The following is a 17,512-nucleotide window of genomic DNA, read 5'->3' on the forward strand; positions in this document are numbered from 1 at the left end:
TAAAAATTGGTTGAACTTCTTGGGTTTAATATGTTTCCTTGAATTTTGGGGATTAAAAATTCAGATAGTATTATATTAAATAACCAAACTTAGATTTTTTTATTGAAAAAACTAAACTATTACTGTATCCTAAGATACCACATTAACTAACTTGCTCACAACAAAACAAAATCCAAAAGTTTGGTTCGAGATTTTTGTGCTCTGATTGAAAAAAATGTGATTTACGGACACTTTCAAGTGCTGGTATCTAAATCTTTGAAAAATGAGTACACTTTACACACACAGTGTATAATTGTTTGGCCGGTGATTTGCAAAGATGGTTAGCGTTTGATCTATAATTAGATTATATGCTAGAATTGTTTGTATTCTGGATCAGAATGTCTGTAATGTTCGACAGATAATTGTTATACAAACTTAAGTGTATTTCACATGTAGCTCGGCTCACTGTTGGCTTCTTCCTGTGATTCAAGTTTACATTGGTGATGTTGCAGGGGACTATGCTTGGATGGTGACATAGTTGCAGAAAACGTTGGAGGTTTCGGTGGAGCTTGCAAGTTTTCTAGGCTACCTGCCAGCATTTCCACAACCTTAGTCATGGATGGTCTGTCAGATGGAAAAGTTTGAATGCACCACAAGCTCACAAAGATCATCTTCTTCGCCATCTCTTGTTCCTCTGTAGTGACAACCCAAGAAGATTAAGGCACTGTTCTTCGCCTGAACCAAGATGCTTGAATAACCAATGTGGAGAATATATTTCAGCGGTGTGAGATGTTGCATCATCAATATTCTTTTTTCCTCCTATTATTTCAAGAATCATCATTCCATAAGTATGTACATCATATTTGTGAGACTCCTCCAAAGTTTACACTATGTACTTCCGGGACAATATACCCAATAGTTCCTCTTGTTTCCAACAGTAACAAGATACTTTCCTTTTTTTTTGGATTGTTTAGCAAGTCCAAAATTTGATATCTTTGGGCCAAAGGCTCAGTCAAAAGAATGTTGTGAGGCTTTATGTCAAAATGCATAATTCTGATGCTACAACCTCTGTGTACATACTCTAGTCCTCTTGCAATTCCAACTGCAATCTGAAACTTTGTCTTCCATTCTAATTTTAGGTTCAAGCTTGAAGATTCTTGATCATATATGAACTTATCTAAAGACGGGTTAAGCATGAATTCATAAATCAGAACTCTTTTATTTCTCTCATAACGAAATCCTAAAAGAGTGATTATATTGACATGGGATGTTCTGCTTATATTAGCCACCTCATTCATAAATGCTTCTCCATTATTACCCCTAGATTCCTGCATAAAAAGTGAGATTTTTGTGTGATTCTACTCATAAATGTTGTATTTTTGTCTGTACGTAGAATTCAGATTAAGGGAAATCTTGCATTCCAAATGTTCTGCTAAAACAACAGCTTCTTGTGATAAAAACTGTAGTAATTTTTAGATTTCATGTCTTCCAGTTTTTTTAGTTGATTATCTAAAGTCCTTATGCTTTTAATTGTTAGTGAGTTTAAATTTTCTGTAAACACCTGCCCCAACCCGTTTCTCTCTGAAGGAAAGTCTAAGAAAACTGGATTAAGAAATTTCTTCCAATCATCCATCTCTGACAGTGTTTCTCTGACTAAGTCAATGGCTATTGCTATTTTCCAAGTCATAAGAGGACATGGACTAAGAAATTTAGCACATCAAAACAAAGACTTTGAACACAGTGCAAATATTCCAAAGTCTTTCCATCGCTTTAGTTGAATTTTCTTTCTTAGCTTTGATTCAAGGCCAAACCATCCAAAATACGTTGTTTTATCAAGTTTTCCCCCCTTAACTTTAAAAATCTCATTTATCCACCTATGACAACGTCTCTTCCTCTCTGATGAAGATGAGGTCTTCGTTTTTTGACGATGACAAAGCCGCACAATGTCAAAAGGAGGGCGGTTGGAAGGAGGACTTATCAGAGAGGAAGAGACGTTGCTTAGAGATCACCGGAGAAGTTTTTTCGTTGTCAAAAAAATTGAATTTGAAAAATTGGAAACCTTAGTGGGAAAATGTTGTTTTTGAAAAACTTAGGTTAGAGGAAATTATTAGTTTTAGGGTTTAGGGAAGAAAATGATATGACTAATATATTTAATTAATTTTAACCACTTATATGTGGATAAATAAGATTTTCAAAGGGGAAATTAATTAAAATAGGTACTGAATTTTTTGTCTAAACCTTTTTCGGCAAGATTTATCAATTTTTACCTTTTCAAGCAAATGGTATTTTTCATTTCAAAAATACCTTTCATTCTATTTCTTTTCATTTATAATAGTTTTCACAAACTAAGCTTTTATATTTCAAAGTATACAGATTAAGCTTAATTTTTCTGTAATGAATAAAATTTACAGATGAAAAATAAATTAATTTAGGATGTAATAATTGATATTTATATATCTTTATACATTTACAAAATGATGAACATAAAATGGTGCGTTCTTTTGAACGGGTGCAAAAATGTGCAAAAATGTAAAGGGGTGCGTGAAATTGTAAAAGGGTGTATCATTCTCTAAAGGGTGCATGAAATCTTAAAAGGGTGCGTTAGCTTCTGAAAGGGGTGCCTGAAAGGGTGCGACAACGCTAAAAGGGTGCGGCAAGACTAAAGTTGTGCATAAAAGGGTGCGACAACACTAAAGGGATGCATGAAAGGGTGCGGTAACGCTGAAGGGATGCGACAACACTGGAAGGGTGCATGAAAGTATAAAGGGGTGCATGAAACTATGAAGGGGTACCTGAAATTGTAAATGGGTGCTTGAAATTGTGAAGGGATACGTGAAAATGTGAAAGGGTGCGTAATAATAATAATAATAATATATAATATAATATAATATAATATATATTTATATATATTATATATTTTTTATATTCTCATACACCCTTTTTATATTCTACGCACCTCTTTTATATTTTATATTTTCACACACATGTTTTGTATTTTCATGCACTCGTTTTGTATTTTTACGCAACCGTTTGTATTTTTATGTTCCCTCGTTTGTATTTTTATGAACTTCTATTTTCATGCACCCGTTTGTATTTTTACATACCCATTTGTATTTTCATGCACCCCTTTAGAGTTTCGTGCACCCCTTCACATTTTTATGTACCCCTTCATATTTTTACACACCCTTTCATAGTTTTACGCACCCCTTCACATTTTCACACAGCCCTTTATACTTTCGTATATTTTCGCATCCTTTTGGAAAAATACACTCTTTCTAAAAAACACGCACCCCTTTAGCATTGTCGCACATTTTGACATACTCCTTCAGCGTTGTCGCACCCTTTTATGTACCCCTTTAGCATTGTCACACCCTTTCATGCACCCCTTCAACATTGTCGCATCCTTTCATGCACCACTTCAGGTTATGACGCACCCTTTCAAAGTGATGCATTCTTTTACGCACCCCTTCAACATTGCTGCACCCTTTCAGCGTTGCCACTTGCTTCCAGACATTCTTTTAGGTTATGATGCACCCTTTCAAAGTGACACACCCCTTCAGCGTTGCCGCACCCTTTCACGCACCCCTCAGGTTATGACGTACCCTTTCAAAATGTCGCACCCCACCTTTTCACGCCTTCCTTCAGCGTTGTTGCACCCTTTTAGGTTATTGCGCACCCTTTCACGCACCCTTTTTAGAAGCTAACACATCTTTTTAAGATTTCACACACCTCTTTATGTATGCACGCACCCCTTAAGAGAATGACGTACCTTTTTACGATTTCACGCACCCCTTTAGAGTTGATGCACCCTTTTACGATTTCACGCACCGCTTTGGAGTTATTCAACATAAGTAAAATCATTCTGATTTATCTGACCTATTGAAGAAAAGGCAGACTATGTCTTTCGGCATTGGAAAGCTTCTAAAAGTAATGCCAATAGCCATATTAACAGTTTTGAATTTCTTCAGTTTCTTATACCTTTTAACCAGAATATAAATTTGCAAAACTTCGCACCATTACATGTAATAAAATAGATTTTTGTCACTTCTCAACCTTCAGGTAGAAACTGAACAAATCTATTAAGCATTTTTCTTCAAACAGAAAATTGGGGACACTAAGTTGTTAGTGATTGCATGAAGAAGTAACTCGAAAGTTAACGGGTAAATCAAGGACTGGATAAACACAAAACAAAAGATGTAGCATTCAAGTTCATGTAAGCTACAAATCAGACAGCTGCACTTTGTGAAAGATGAGTAAATGGAAAAAAGGTTTCCTAAACTAGGCAACATGTGGAAACTGATTAAATTAATAACACATTCAGCTATTTTGACTGATTGGAAATTAAAATATAATTAATATATTCAACATACACGACTAAACAACTGGCAGCTGGAAGAATAGCAGCAGCATGCAAAATAGAATAATATATTATAAAAGTACATCTATCCTTTAAACAACGAGCACAATGCAATATTTCAACGAAAACAATTTAAAAAATGGATCAAGTCATCACTTAGGAGAACAAGTAAAATATGCAAACCAATATAATTCTTCTACAACACAAGCACTAGAGCAGGACAAATAACAAGCAGGAAAAATGGTATTTTAAAAAAGCGAGAGAGACGACACAGGTGATGAAGTACAAGAATTAAGACATTACCAATCATGATTAAAGGTTCAGAAAACCTAATCATAACTATACTTCCATTGCCCATATTATGAAGATCAATGAACAAACACATATAATCACAGGAAATATCAAAAAAGGATATCCAACCATAGTTGCAGCTGAAGCTCAAACAAAATATATTCATATAGCTGAAGTCCATATCGGCCGACATATGTACAAACAAACATAAGATAAGACTAATACCTTGACATAGTGGCTGACTGAGTAGATTCACCGTACAATTGGATTCCTGACAGATAAGGGACATAGTATTGAATAACAGAATCACTCTGATCAAGTACCAGAGGCACTCCAGCCCCATAGACACTCCATTCCTTAAAGGACTCCCACAGATCACCCAATGTGAAGTAAGGCTGAAACTCTTCACCGCAAGTTCTCCAACTTCTCACTGCGGTCTACACAAACACAACAAACACAATTTACTAAAAATCCAGAAACTATAAAGATAGAAAACCAAAAACTATAAAACTAGTTGACAAAACACAGGGATACGAGGAAAAAACCATAAGAATAAAAACTGTAGGCTTACCTGCTTACGACTACCCACAATACATATCTCTGTATAACTATAAATTCTTATTAGTTAAGCCAAATAATCACATAATGCCAGGCTAACCAGAGTTTTGACAATTTTAATGTCTGCATATAAAGAAAATCACAATTCAGCTGATTCAAATTCTTCTATGCATATAGATTGAGGAAACAATTCATCAAATAATTTATCCCTACCTTTACTGCATTTTCTCAGCAATTAAATTAACATAAAAATAAAGGAACCATCAACTTAAAAATTAAATTAAATTGAAATCAACCTTAGATAAATATTGAGCCGGTACGGAAGGCGTGGTGAATTTCAAGAATCTATCAAGGTTACTAACAGAGACTACAGATGGTTCAGGTACTGAAACGTCACTTGAAATTGAAGGCTTCACGACACAGTCTTTGGTGTTTTCCGGTGATACACTCTCATTTTCGCCACTTTTTGCTGCTGCTTGTTTTTTCTGCATTTGGTTCTGATTCCTTCTGGCCTTCACAGTCATGTAAAACCGATCCTCGCCACGTACACGCCCGAACTGTAAATTAGTTCCCAACATACTTCCTCTCCGGACTTCTTCGGCTCTCCAGAAAACGGAGGAAAGTACAACAACAATAATATATTACAATATCTCACCCTTTTTCGATATTCTCCTACAAATCTTTTGTTTTACTCGAGTAAAAATACAAACTCTATCAAATCAACGAGATTCAAAACTACAAAAGAAACAAATTATTAAAAAAAATTCCAAATCTTATCTAATTTTCCAGCGATTTCTCACACTTCCTCAGGAAAAAAAGAAATAGAAATCTTAAATTCGATTTTAATCCAGGAAACCAATAATCTAATTCCAATCTCAATCTAGAAATAAAAACGACGACATCTCACAGTCAAACAATGAGGTCGATGAAGAGGAAAAAAATAAAGAAGAAATTGAGAGAGAGAATTTGAATTGGATGAATGCAGGGAGAATGAGATATGTGCGAAGAAACAATTGTTGGAGGGATGAGAAAGACTGAACGAGACTGTATTTTTAAAGCAAATAATCTTAATTATTATTAAGCAAATTATTATTAATTATTAATTATTAATTATAGTAAGCTGTTTAATAATAATTAAAATAATTTGCTTTAAAAATACAGTCTCGTTCAGTCTTCCTCATCCCTCCCACAATTGTTTCTTCACACATATCTCATTCTCCCTGCATTCATCCAATTCAAATTCTCTCTCTCAATTTCTTCTTTATTTTTTTCCTCTTCATCGACCTCATTGTTTGACTGTGAGATGTCGTCGTTTTTATTTCTAGATTGAGATTGGAATTAGATTATTGGTTTCCTGGATTAAAATCGAATTTAAGATTTCTATTTCTTTTTTTCCTGAGGAAGTGTGAGAAATCGCTGGAAAATTAGATAAGATTTGGAGTTTTTTTTAATAATTTGTTTCTTTTGTAGTTTTGAATCTCGTTGATTTGATAGAGTTTGTATTTTTACTCGAGTAAAACGAAAGATTTGTAGGAGAATATCGAAAAAGGGTGAGATATTGTAATATATTATTGTTGTTGTACTTTCCTCCGTTTTCTGGAGAGCCGAAGAAGTCCGGAGAGGAAGTATGTTGGGAACTAATTTACAGTTCGGGCGTGCACGTGGCAAGGATCGGTTTTACATGACTGTGAAGGCCAGAAGGAATCAGAACCAAATGCAAAAAAAACAAGCAGTAGCAAAAAGTGCGCGCGGAGTGCGTGGGTGCGTGCGGAGTGAGCGCGGAGTGCGTGAGTACATGCGGAGTGCGTGAGTACGTGCGGAGTGCGTGGTGCGCGCGGTGCACACAGTGCATAGTGCGTATGCAGTGCGCACTGTGCATATATTTTTTTATATATATATAATATTATATTATTATATATATTTATTATATTATAATATTATATATATAATATATAATAATATAATATATATTTAAAAATTATTATTATTATTATTTTTATATATTATATTAAATATTATAATATTTAATATATATATGTATTTATTATATTTTTTATATTATTTAATATATATATATATATATATATAAAAGAAAGGGTGCGCGCACTGCACGCACTGCGCGCATACCCTCACACTTTGTTTATATATATTAATCAGAGTGCACGCACTGCTCACGCACCGCACGCACTACGAGCACCGCACCGCACGCACTCCGTACGTACTCACGCACTCAAGTTTTCCTTCCAGCGCCTACGTATACAGGGCTGGAAGGGTATTTTTAGAATTATAAAAAAATGTGCTTATAAAAATAAAACTACTATGCGTTTGCCTAAAAAGGTATAAGCGAAAAAAATTTTGCCTATTTTAATTATTATCCCAATATTTTCTATCACACTTTCTGTGCATCATTAGAATTAAAAAAAAATTAATGAGCTCAAGCAGAAGAGGAAAGAAGAAAGAATAAAGACCTGGATGGATCTTCGCTGCACGTATTTTTCTGATCAACTAATTCCAGTTAGAAGAAAAATATACTTCAATCAGAATATGACCCAGAAATTAAACAGCAGAACTTTTAAAATAGACCTCTGGATCGTGGAGCTTAGGAGGACCAGCAGCAAAACAATTATTGAGGGATCAAAACCTACCGTTGGCACCTGAAAAGCTTATTTCTTCTTTAATACCAGCTTTGGAATCATGGACACTAAAGAACACTAAAATCAACATGATTTACATGCAAAGGATCACATAAATCTGAAAAAAGCCAATCAAGCAGTGAGTCAGACATTTTCAAAGATGATTTTAAGGTTAGTACATCATATTACATCTTTTTCCCACCAACATCATCAATGGGATCGCAAAGGGTTCCAAGCATCCAATCCATCCATATTGTATAATGGCCATAAAAAAAAAAAAAAATCCTAAGTTTTGTATATTGGACCCCTCACCTACATGCTTGGATTGACTCAGTGCCATATAGATCTTTAATTTCTACCTACAAAAGAGAGGTGCATACCCGGAGCTGGAGACTCACTTGAGCCTTGGTTGGACAGCGAGATGTTGCATGCTTCAGACCGGCTAAATTGTCCATTTCGGCAGAAACAAATTGCTTCATCGAAATAATCATCGTGACTACAATATCCCTGAGATTCGATGCATTTCTCACAAAACGTGATATTTACATTCCATTTCACCTGAAATCCGTCTCGGAAGGCTTGTTCCAAAACTGACCGATTCTCCGTTGCTGGCAGAATTAACGATCTAGGAAAGGGAACATTTACGCCAGCATCACATGCCTCAGGACCTTTACCTCCTATGTCTATATAGCCATCCTTCTTGTTGGTACCAGTGAAAGAGCAAGTGAAATGTCCTGAAAGAGAAGTCGAATTGGGGCAAGCATAAAGTAGAGTAAGCATCTGATACTCATTCGTATACTTAAATAGCGCCGGGTTGAGGGTGGTGTTAATAAATCGAGGTGAACAGATTCCACCCAAGTAATCATCTCTTGCAATCCTGAGAATACGGGCTTTTTCATCCACGTTCAAAACAAGGTAAAATAAGTCATTCATCTTCATTATAGGCTTATCGTTCTCACAAAAGATCTGCAGGTCAGGATGGCCACAACCACTCGGGCGGTCAACTCCCCAGAATGGATAACCGGCTGTAAGATTCCCACATCTTATTGGAATATTACAATCTCCGTACCTTAATGACTGAATCTTAACAGGAATCACGACTGTGAAATATATAAGAGGAACAAGAGGCGACCACAGGAAATGCCGGAAGCTCATTAGGGCCATAACAAATATGAAGAATAGTTGAACCTGCAGGTTAGATTTAATCAGGCTATTTTACCCGTAAATGTGGAGGCAAAAGAAGGTATGGACATCGCAAATAGAGATTGAGGGAAAAAAATATATGACAAGAAGACTGAAAAACTTTCTGTAGTTGACCTGAAAATCATACTACAGATTTTCAGATTGCAGCAAACAAAGACTTGTGGCTTTCTTATTGGTCCCAGCTGGTGTCATCCAGGGGTGATTAGTCTACTTCACTAAGGTCCTACCGGTTCATGTTTTAGTTGAATCCACTTGATTTAGATCATACAAGAGAAGTCTTGAGTTAAATGAAAGCCATACAATTTGATTTTGGCTGTTTAGTTGACTTAGGACTTCGTTTTAACAAACCATAGAAAGATTACCATTGACTGGCATTGACGAAATGTCGACTAATAAGTCGCCGACCAGATTTTCAGTCTACACATCTGCAAATGAACAGTCTACAGATGGCAATGGGTAGGGAAGGGCCAAATATCATGCCTCCTTGCCTTATCTTCGTTACAGGGATGATGAGAATCTTTGTCTCTATCCCACTAGAAAAAAATCATCCTTTTCCGTTGTCGTCTTGTGCTCACACTTCATCAGCAGCACTTCCCCTGTCCCCATCGATTACCCCATCTCGTCACCCCTACATTAATCTCCGGTAAGGCTACTGCAACGTAATCACCATTCACTATCTCTTTTCGTTTTAATATTTATCATCAGACACCTTAATAAAATAGGTTAAATGACTATTTTCCACCGAGGTTTAATACAAACTCAATTTACTATTTATAAATTATCAAAATTTTAAATATTTATTTATTTATTAAATTTTATTATTACTATCAAATAAAATTATTATTTAAACTCATATTCTAAAGTTATTTTTAAGTTTCAAATTTTTATTTTTAACTATAATTCATATTTTTTAAATTTAAAAATTAATTTTTCCCTTTAAATCTAAGATTGCATAACTCTATCTTTTTGCCATATAAACTTTTAAAAAATTTCAATTGTACCCTAGTCTTCCTTTCTCCTTGTCTCTAGCCTCGATTCGCCGCCATTGGCTGTTGGTTTCTCCCTCCCATCTTGTCGGTTGCTCTCCCTTCCCTCTTTGGCAGTCTTCGTCGGAGACAAAATCATCTTCCGAAGTTCTTTATGTAGACCTGTGTTGATACTAGTTTTCAAAGCTGACCCATAAGATGTGAATTCTGTTTGACACTCCATGAATGATAATTTTGGATCCCACAAAAAATTTTAGGATCAAATTGAACAGCAAACGAGAGCAAGATACAAAATTTCCAACCATAGCTTATCACAGATGATCAAGGACTTTATAGTAAAGAGATAGATGACAAATTTACTTGATAAATAAATAAAATATGAGATTAGATAAAACTTCATAGCTGTGCAAGTATCAGGCAACGGACTATTACAAGGATGATACCAATTAAGGACCGTATGGGGTATCGAAAACCATTCCAAAGCTATTGAGTTAATAAAGGTTACGAAAGGTAGAACTCTTGGCAACAAAGAATTTCATCACTAATAAACACATTCAAGTCATTGTATCAGCCTGAAAATGAAACTTGATCGTGATCAAGAAGATAAGAATGGCATGTTTTAATGGGATAAAGAATGTTTGACATGACAAGAAGAGATTAACAATCTAAACTGCAAGGTAAACCTGGGAGATCCATCTAATCAAATAAAAGTGCACCAAATATCAATGGAACAGAATGTCATCACCAATGAAAGCAATCAAATTCCCAACTCTCTAAATAATTCCTGTCTGCATTATGTTTATATATTTAAATAATTCTGTTCATTACAAAATAAAAAGAGGAGAGAATTTGTAATTCAAGAATCCCCTTCTCTAGTTTATATATTTAGTTCTTTCCTGAAAAGTCACCCTCAACCAAAAGATCGAAACTCAGCAGCAAAAAAATTATAATTTACTATATATTGCATAACCAGTAAGCCTATTAATCAAATTCAAAAATGGAAAAATTGACATTCTAACTTGAGTACTTTTGAATTGACATTCAAGCCATGTACTCTGAAGGTGGTTCCTCGAATGCTTTTGAATTGGGTGGTGAACTTCTGGAGGTTTCTCGAAACAATTTTGATAGCCAGTTTGAGAAATCTCAGTAATCAAATAAGCCTGAAAAGTCTCGTATGAGCACTGACCGGTTTGATAGAATTTGGAGAAAAAAGGGCTTAGTATGGTAAATACTTACACAAAGGGTGTCTTCAATAAGTTATGTACGTCTACCAACTTGAGAAGGTAATTTAGTTTTTGATCCAGAACTTGTAATCTGCATGAATCCAGCATAAAAGGTGAGATTTGAGTGTGATTCTTCTCAGAAATGTTGTAATTTTTCTGTATGTACGAGTCAGATTAAGGAAAATCTAGCGTTCTAAATTTTCTGTAAAATCAGTAGCTTTATTTGATAAAAAAGTGTAGTAATTCTCAGATTCCATGCCTTCCAGTTTGTGTGGTTGATTCTCTAAAGTCCGGGTGCTTTTAATCCCGTTAGTAGAGTGATAAGTTAAGACTTATGATCGAGATAAAATAAGAGATAAGAAAAGTTTTGTTTTTCGTAAACAATCTCAGAAGATCAAATTGCTTTAGTTCTAATATTGGTGCGGCTTCAGACACTGAATTTACTCAAATACACCTGCACCAACCCATTTCACTCTAAATGAGAATCTAAGAAAACTGGATTAAGAAATTTCATCCAATAATCCACGCCTTTGTTTCTTTGGAAAAGCAGATGATCTGAACCACACGAAGACTCACTGAATGATAGAAAATTAATGGTCAACAGAGCACATAATGTGACAGTTGCATGGGGCTGCAAATGTCTCCATTTTATCCTGATTCTATCCTAAAACAAAATCCAAATTCTTGGCCGAAAAAAAAATAAACGTGGTGTTATCCGTTCATGTGCTTGCTTGATTGACTAGAGAGCCATGACTAAAATGGAGACGGTTATTTCTGAAAATCTATATAAATGAACCATTGACTTAACGATGATAATATTGAGATTGAAGGCTTTGGGATTTTGAAACAATCTTGCAATGTCTTCCATTAAATTGATCAGAAGAGCATTAGCATGAATATTTTCTATCACACTTTCTGTGCATCATTAGAATTAAAAAAAAATTAATGAGCTCAAGCAGAAGAGGAAATAAGAAAGAATAAAGACCTGGATGGATCTTCGCTGCACGTATTTTTCTGATCAACTAATTCCAGTTAGAAGAAAAATATACTTCAATCAGAATATGACCCAGAAATTAAACAGCAGAACTTTTAAAATAGACCTCTGGATGGTGGAGATTAGGAGGACCAGCAGCAAAACAATTATTGAGGGATCAAAACCTCCTGTTGGCACCTGAAAAGCTTATTTCTTCTTTAATACCAGCTTTGGAGTCATGGACACTAAAGAACACTAAAATCAACATGATTTACATGCAAAGGATCACATACATCTGAAAAAAGCCAATCAAGCAGTGAGTCAGACATTTTCAAAGATGATTTTAAGGTTAGTACATCATATTACATCTTTTTCCCACCGACATCATCAATGGGATCGCAAAGGGTTCCAAGCATCCAATCCATCCATATTGTATAATGGCCATAATTATGCCGGTAGGTGGTGTGGTGAATGGTGTGGTAGGCAGCACCCATCACAGGCCATAGCTTGCCGTTGATGCAATCATGAATGTTTGCAGTCCATATAGCCTCCAGGAATAATAGGCCTAAATGTGTTGTAAAATGGGTCGGTATTATGAAGAGTGCTATAACATGCGGCAGTGCCTGCAGTATACCATCCAGTGGGTGAAATGCCAAACCTGAAATAATAAAATACTTTTTAGTCATGAGTTCAATTTGCTAGATAAGACTCCAGTCCAGATGAAGTTACTGGCATAACTTCAAAGTAGTTACCATAACAGTTTCTTTCATTCCATCAGACCTATAAATAATAAATAAATAAAAAGTAACCTTATGGTGAGTATACAGGGTCATGTGGGTTTAAGTCAAATAAGTTTGAGATGTAACAGAAACAGTTTTTCGACCACCCTGTATCCTTGTCTAAACTTTGCAGTAAGAAATCCAAAGTTCTTTTTGTAGACCTGTGTTGATATTGGTTTACCTATCTGACGCATCAGATGCGAGTTCTATTTGAAACTCCACTAAATGATAATTTAGGATCCAACAAAAAATTTCAGGATCATATTGAACAGCAAGCGAGATGTAGATACAAAATTTTCAACCAAAATTAGCTTATCAGAGATGACCAAGGACTTTATATCAAAGAGATAAATGACAAGTTAAATTGATAAAGAAAATAAAAAATGAGATTAGTGAAAACTTCATAGCCGTGCAAGTATCAGGCAACAGAGCTATTACACGGATGATACTAATTAAGGACTATATGGGTTATTGAAAACCATTTCAAAGCTATTGAGTTTATGAAAGTTACAAAAGGTAAGAACTCTCAGAAACCAAGAATTTCACTACTAATTAACACATTTAAGTTATTGTATCTGCCTGAAAACGAAAATTGATGAAGATCATGACTATATATGAATGACATGTATCAATGGGATATAGAATGTTTGACATAACAAGAAGAGAAGAGATTAACAATCAAGACTGCAAGGTTAACCTGGAAAATCCATTTAATCAAATAAAAGTGCACCAAATATCAATGGAACAGAATGTCATCACCAATTGAAGCAAGCCAATTCCTAACTCACTAAATAATTCCTGTCTGCATGGTTTTTTTCTTTAAAGAAGAAAAGAAATAATTCTGTTCATTACAAGATAAAAAGCAGACAGATTTGTAATTTAAGAATCATCTTCTCTAGTTTATATATTTAGTCCTTTCCCCTGAAAGTCACCCTCAATCAAAAGGTCCAAAACTCAGCAGAAGAAAAATTATAATTAAAGTTACCAGTTAACCTATTAATCAAATTCAAAAAAGGAAAAGTAGACATTCTAGCTTGAGTAGATACAACATTAATCATCAAACTGGAATTAAAGAGATTAAAAACATACCAGCAAATGGAGAAAGAGTATTCTGCTTGTTGTAGATGTGATGGGTTGCATGAAGATGCTTGTACAAAAATTTTATGTCATGCAACTCTCGATGCATCCAATAAATCCCAAATTCCACAAATACAAGATAAATGGCTAGATACACCAGGTAGGCAAGCCAACCAACATCATTTATTCTCGAGAAACATTTAGTCCACCCGTTTTCAACCATGTACTCAGAAAGTGTAGGAAGAGCAGAGTACCAAGGCATGGCTTTCATAGCAACATATACTTGCAACAGCATGGCCCTTCTAGACGGGATATCATCTGTATGAGAATATCCAAAGAAAAACAAACATGTCATCTTAGGCCCTTGTAGAAGAGACTCTCCATCTAAATACCAGTATACAACTAAAGAAAACCCAAGCCAATTATCAAAAATGTAGCAGAATTCATTCAGCCACAAAAAGATTAATCATGGCCATCTTACAGAATAAAATCTTCCACCAAAACTGCAACAGTTGAAAGTCATATAAATCAGACAGATATCCTTAAGCCAAGAGGTAATACTACAAAGCTATGTCAAAATTTTAAGCTTGGAACAAAGACAGAGTTCCATCTACACAATTACTTCAAATGTCATATCACAATCATGTTTTGTTGTTAATTGTTTCTGATTACCCACAAGATCCTACACAGAATGTGCAGAAAATTTCATTATTTTGCTATTAAAATATAACATAGCAAAAACAAGAAAATCAACGAAAATCTATCCTTCTGATACCCTCAGCATCCAACTCCAAAAACAATACTAACTTCATAAAAAGTTTATCATGATTCTAACAACGATCATTTGACTGAATATCTTAGAAGCAAATCCCTTTACTGTATCTAGATAAGTAGTCTCATAAAAAGGCAGGAATCAATCACGGCCAAGCGGATCACAGGAATCAAGCACGTAAAGCCATCTGATAAAAAATCATGACAAAACTTCACAAAATAGAAAACTGATAAATTATAGGTGTAGCATCCATCCATTTACTGAAAGAAGAAGCAGATTCAAACTCAAATATGCTTCTTCATTTCACTTCTTTACTATAATTAGAACAAAGATCAAGAGCCAAAGATTAGCAAAAAGCAACCCACCATAACATGCTCTATATATTGAATGAACTATCAGCTCATCTAAATCAATTTACCAAGAGAACGGATCTCGTCTCAAACATGCATTTCCAAATCCAAAACCAAACCTCATGAAAAACATAATTATCCGAGCAAACACAACCAAAATTTTAAAAAATAAATAAATAAATAAAACTTTACAGAAAGAACATCATACATTCATCAAAAGAAACAAACCCAGATTCAAAACAACCAAACCAATAAAAAGGAACAAACCTGATATCAATATAAACTCCCACCGCCAAAATAATAATTATAAAAAAATAATACCTTTAGGGACATAAACGTTGCGTTTGTAGTAGTAGATGTACAAGCACCACAAGAATCCAGAAATGAGGTAAAGAAGCGAGCCAGCAAGGTAGTTACGAAGCCAAGTTTGGACAACATGCGGGAGCGGCTCCCACAAAGAAGAGGGCAACAAAAATCGCAACACAATGCGGTTATAGAAAGAGGTCTCGTCCACAAAGAGTTGCAAATAATCATCCTCCATTACTGACCTTTTTGCCGGCGCCGAAGATTGAGAGAGAGAGAGAGAAAAGAGAGGCGACAGAAATGAAGTGAGCTGGAGGTTTTGTTCTTGTGCCTTGTTTGTTTGATATTCAGATTCTCACGCGTCAACAAGTCAAGAGTCCGTGATGAAAGGGGGATGCGAGAAGACAAATAGGAGAAGAGGAGTAAGGAAAAATCAAAGTGAGGGTTGGGACTGTGTACGTGTCAGATATTGGGACCATGTTACACGCTTCAACTATGTACTCCTTGTAGCTTTACTATAACCTGAAAATTAGTACAGTAGTGCTGGCGTGTTGGTGCGGTGTACATCGCTGGTCGTACACTTTACTTCAGTAATTTAGTCGTTTTGATGGGAGCCCGCCTGGCCGCGGACGATTACGATAGAGGATTTTAGTTTTGGAAGAAATATATTTACTGTATAGGCCCAACGGCCATTTCCCACCCAAAATTTCATGGAAGATGAAAATATATAATTAGGCTTTTAAAAATTTAAATACTCGTTTATTTTAAAATTTTTGCTAAAAATATTCTTAAATATGAGAATAAAATTATTATTCTAATAAAATTATTAAAAAAATATAAATTTATTTATTTTTTCTCAGATTTTAAAAATTAATATTTTACTCTAAGTTTCAATTTTGAAAAATAGTTTTTTTCTTTCAAAATTTTTAAGATTTTTTATTCATCTCTGACCATTGGTGACTATCAGTTTTCAATCTAAATTTGACCATCATCTTCTCCATCACTGTGGCCTCAAACCTAAGGACAATGAAGATTTTATTTTTCAAAAGAGAAACGTTATCAGGAGAGAATGTTATCAGGAGAAAAAGTCAAAGAGGGAGGTCATCATTCTCCAAAGAGTGACCAAATTTTAGTATACAAAATCCTAGAGAGAAAAGTGATTTTTTTATAATTTAATCTTAAAAGAAATTATTAATCTTCCTAACTAAAAGAGAAAAATAAGATATAATTTTATTTATTTTAATATTATTGATAAAATAACAATTTTATCTTTAACCCTAACAGAAAATTCTTAAATGAGTATTATTGGACTAAATTTTATATGGGTGTTTGAATTTTTAAAACCTTAAGTATATATATTTGTCTTTGTACCAAATCTTGGGTGGAAAATAGTCTCTTGGCCTATTGTATATCATCAATTTTTTTTTATATTCGATGTAATATCACATTAGTATATGATTTGAGGAGGATGTTTGACAAAACGCATAATTTGCCACACTCTGTAGCAGATCTAGGCTCTTGTATTGGAAGCGTAACTAATTCTAATCAATACCCCGCCTAAATGCTTTTCATATTTGGGAAATCAAATCAAAGGTAAAAATTTATTCAGAAATAGCAATTTTTTTCTCTTCTTTTTTTTTCCTGTCAAAACCCAAATTCATTAAAGTGAAAATATAAGTTTTTATTCATATGGGTCTGAAAAATAAAGAGTGGATCTATTAACATCTTGTCAATGAGGCCCGGCCCATTAAAAGGCCGCTATTCTTCTGCAAGCATGATAGCATAAATTGTATACAATATAGATTTTACATAAAAATTATATATAACTATTTTAAGTATATAAATAAATATATATATTTTATATGTTATTAAATAATTATATGATTTTGAATTAAAGATAAAATAACGTTTATTTATAATAAAAAGACCTAGAGTAATGAGGCACATAAATATAAATAAATATATTGATTCCAATTTGAGTAATTATTTATAATTTCTCTCCTATTTAAATAAAATATCTCTCTCTAT

At 34.4% G+C, this 17,512-nt stretch overlaps 3 protein-coding genes across 5 annotated transcripts; all 3 read right to left on the minus strand.

Moving 5' to 3' along the window:
- Nucleotides 1-338: 338 nt before the first annotated feature.
- LOC123225322 lies at nucleotides 339-5,892 on the minus strand. 3 transcript variants are annotated; one of them, XM_044649255.1, is made up of 3 exons: nucleotides 5,482-5,892; nucleotides 4,853-5,064; nucleotides 339-673 (listed from the first exon to the last, which is right to left on the minus strand). In XM_044649255.1, the coding sequence occupies exons 1-3, from the start codon at nucleotides 5,761-5,763 to the stop codon at nucleotides 607-609; spliced, it is 561 nt and encodes a 186-aa protein (XP_044505190.1). In that variant the 5' UTR covers nucleotides 5,764-5,892; the 3' UTR covers nucleotides 339-606. The 3 variants fall into 3 exon arrangements, with proteins under 3 accessions (XP_044505190.1, XP_044505191.1, XP_044505192.1); XM_044649256.1 differs by lacking the exon at nucleotides 339-673 and adding an exon at nucleotides 1,259-1,307; XM_044649257.1 differs by lacking the exon at nucleotides 339-673 and adding an exon at nucleotides 3,822-3,855.
- Nucleotides 5,893-7,637: 1,745 nt separating this feature from the next.
- Nucleotides 7,638-9,397, minus strand: LOC123225321 (LEAF RUST 10 DISEASE-RESISTANCE LOCUS RECEPTOR-LIKE PROTEIN KINASE-like 2.7). Its single transcript, XM_044649254.1, has 2 exons — nucleotides 8,199-9,397; nucleotides 7,638-7,839 (listed from the first exon to the last, which is right to left on the minus strand). The coding sequence occupies exons 1-2, from the start codon at nucleotides 8,980-8,982 to the stop codon at nucleotides 7,820-7,822; spliced, it is 804 nt and encodes a 267-aa protein (XP_044505189.1). The 5' UTR covers nucleotides 8,983-9,397; the 3' UTR covers nucleotides 7,638-7,819.
- Nucleotides 9,398-12,394: 2,997 nt separating this feature from the next.
- LOC123226134 (delta(7)-sterol-C5(6)-desaturase 1-like) lies at nucleotides 12,395-15,884 on the minus strand. Its single transcript, XM_044650619.1, has 3 exons — nucleotides 15,503-15,884; nucleotides 14,072-14,377; nucleotides 12,395-12,861 (listed from the first exon to the last, which is right to left on the minus strand). Exons 1-3 carry the CDS (start codon nucleotides 15,720-15,722, stop codon nucleotides 12,566-12,568), a joined length of 822 nt encoding a protein of 273 aa, XP_044506554.1. The 5' UTR covers nucleotides 15,723-15,884; the 3' UTR covers nucleotides 12,395-12,565.
- Nucleotides 15,885-17,512: the final 1,628 nt, after the last annotated feature.

This window comes from Mangifera indica, chromosome 9 (assembly GCF_011075055.1).
Source record: "Mangifera indica cultivar Alphonso chromosome 9, CATAS_Mindica_2.1, whole genome shotgun sequence".
In the NCBI taxonomy this organism is placed as follows: Eukaryota; Viridiplantae; Streptophyta; class Magnoliopsida; order Sapindales; family Anacardiaceae; genus Mangifera; species Mangifera indica.

Coding starts and splice junctions, on each gene's coding strand:
- LOC123225322 (XM_044649255.1), bottom strand. CDS start 5,763: ATGTTGGGAACTAATTTACAGTTCGGGCGTGTACGTGGCGAGGATCGG. Junction 5,065..5,481: donor CGGCTCAATATTTATCTAAG/GTTGATTTCAAT, acceptor GTGTTTGTGTAG/ACCGCAGTGAGAAGTTGGAG. Junction 674..4,852: donor CAGTCAGCCACTATGTCAAG/GTATTAGTCTTA, acceptor TTGTCACTACAG/AGGAACAAGAGATGGCGAAG.
- LOC123225321 (XM_044649254.1), bottom strand. CDS start 8,982: ATGGCCCTAATGAGCTTCCGGCATTTCCTGTGGTCGCCTCTTGTTCCT. Junction 7,840..8,198: donor AAGTGAGTCTCCAGCTCCGG/GTATGCACCTCT, acceptor TAAGCTTTTCAG/GTGCCAACGGTAGGTTTTGA.
- LOC123226134 (XM_044650619.1), bottom strand. CDS start 15,722: ATGGAGGATGATTATTTGCAACTCTTTGTGGACGAGACCTCTTTCTAT. Junction 14,378..15,502: donor CAACGTTTATGTCCCTAAAG/GTATTATTTTTT, acceptor ATTCTCATACAG/ATGATATCCCGTCTAGAAGG. Junction 12,862..14,071: donor TACTCTTTCTCCATTTGCTG/GTATGTTTTTAA, acceptor TTATTATTTCAG/GTTTGGCATTTCACCCACTG.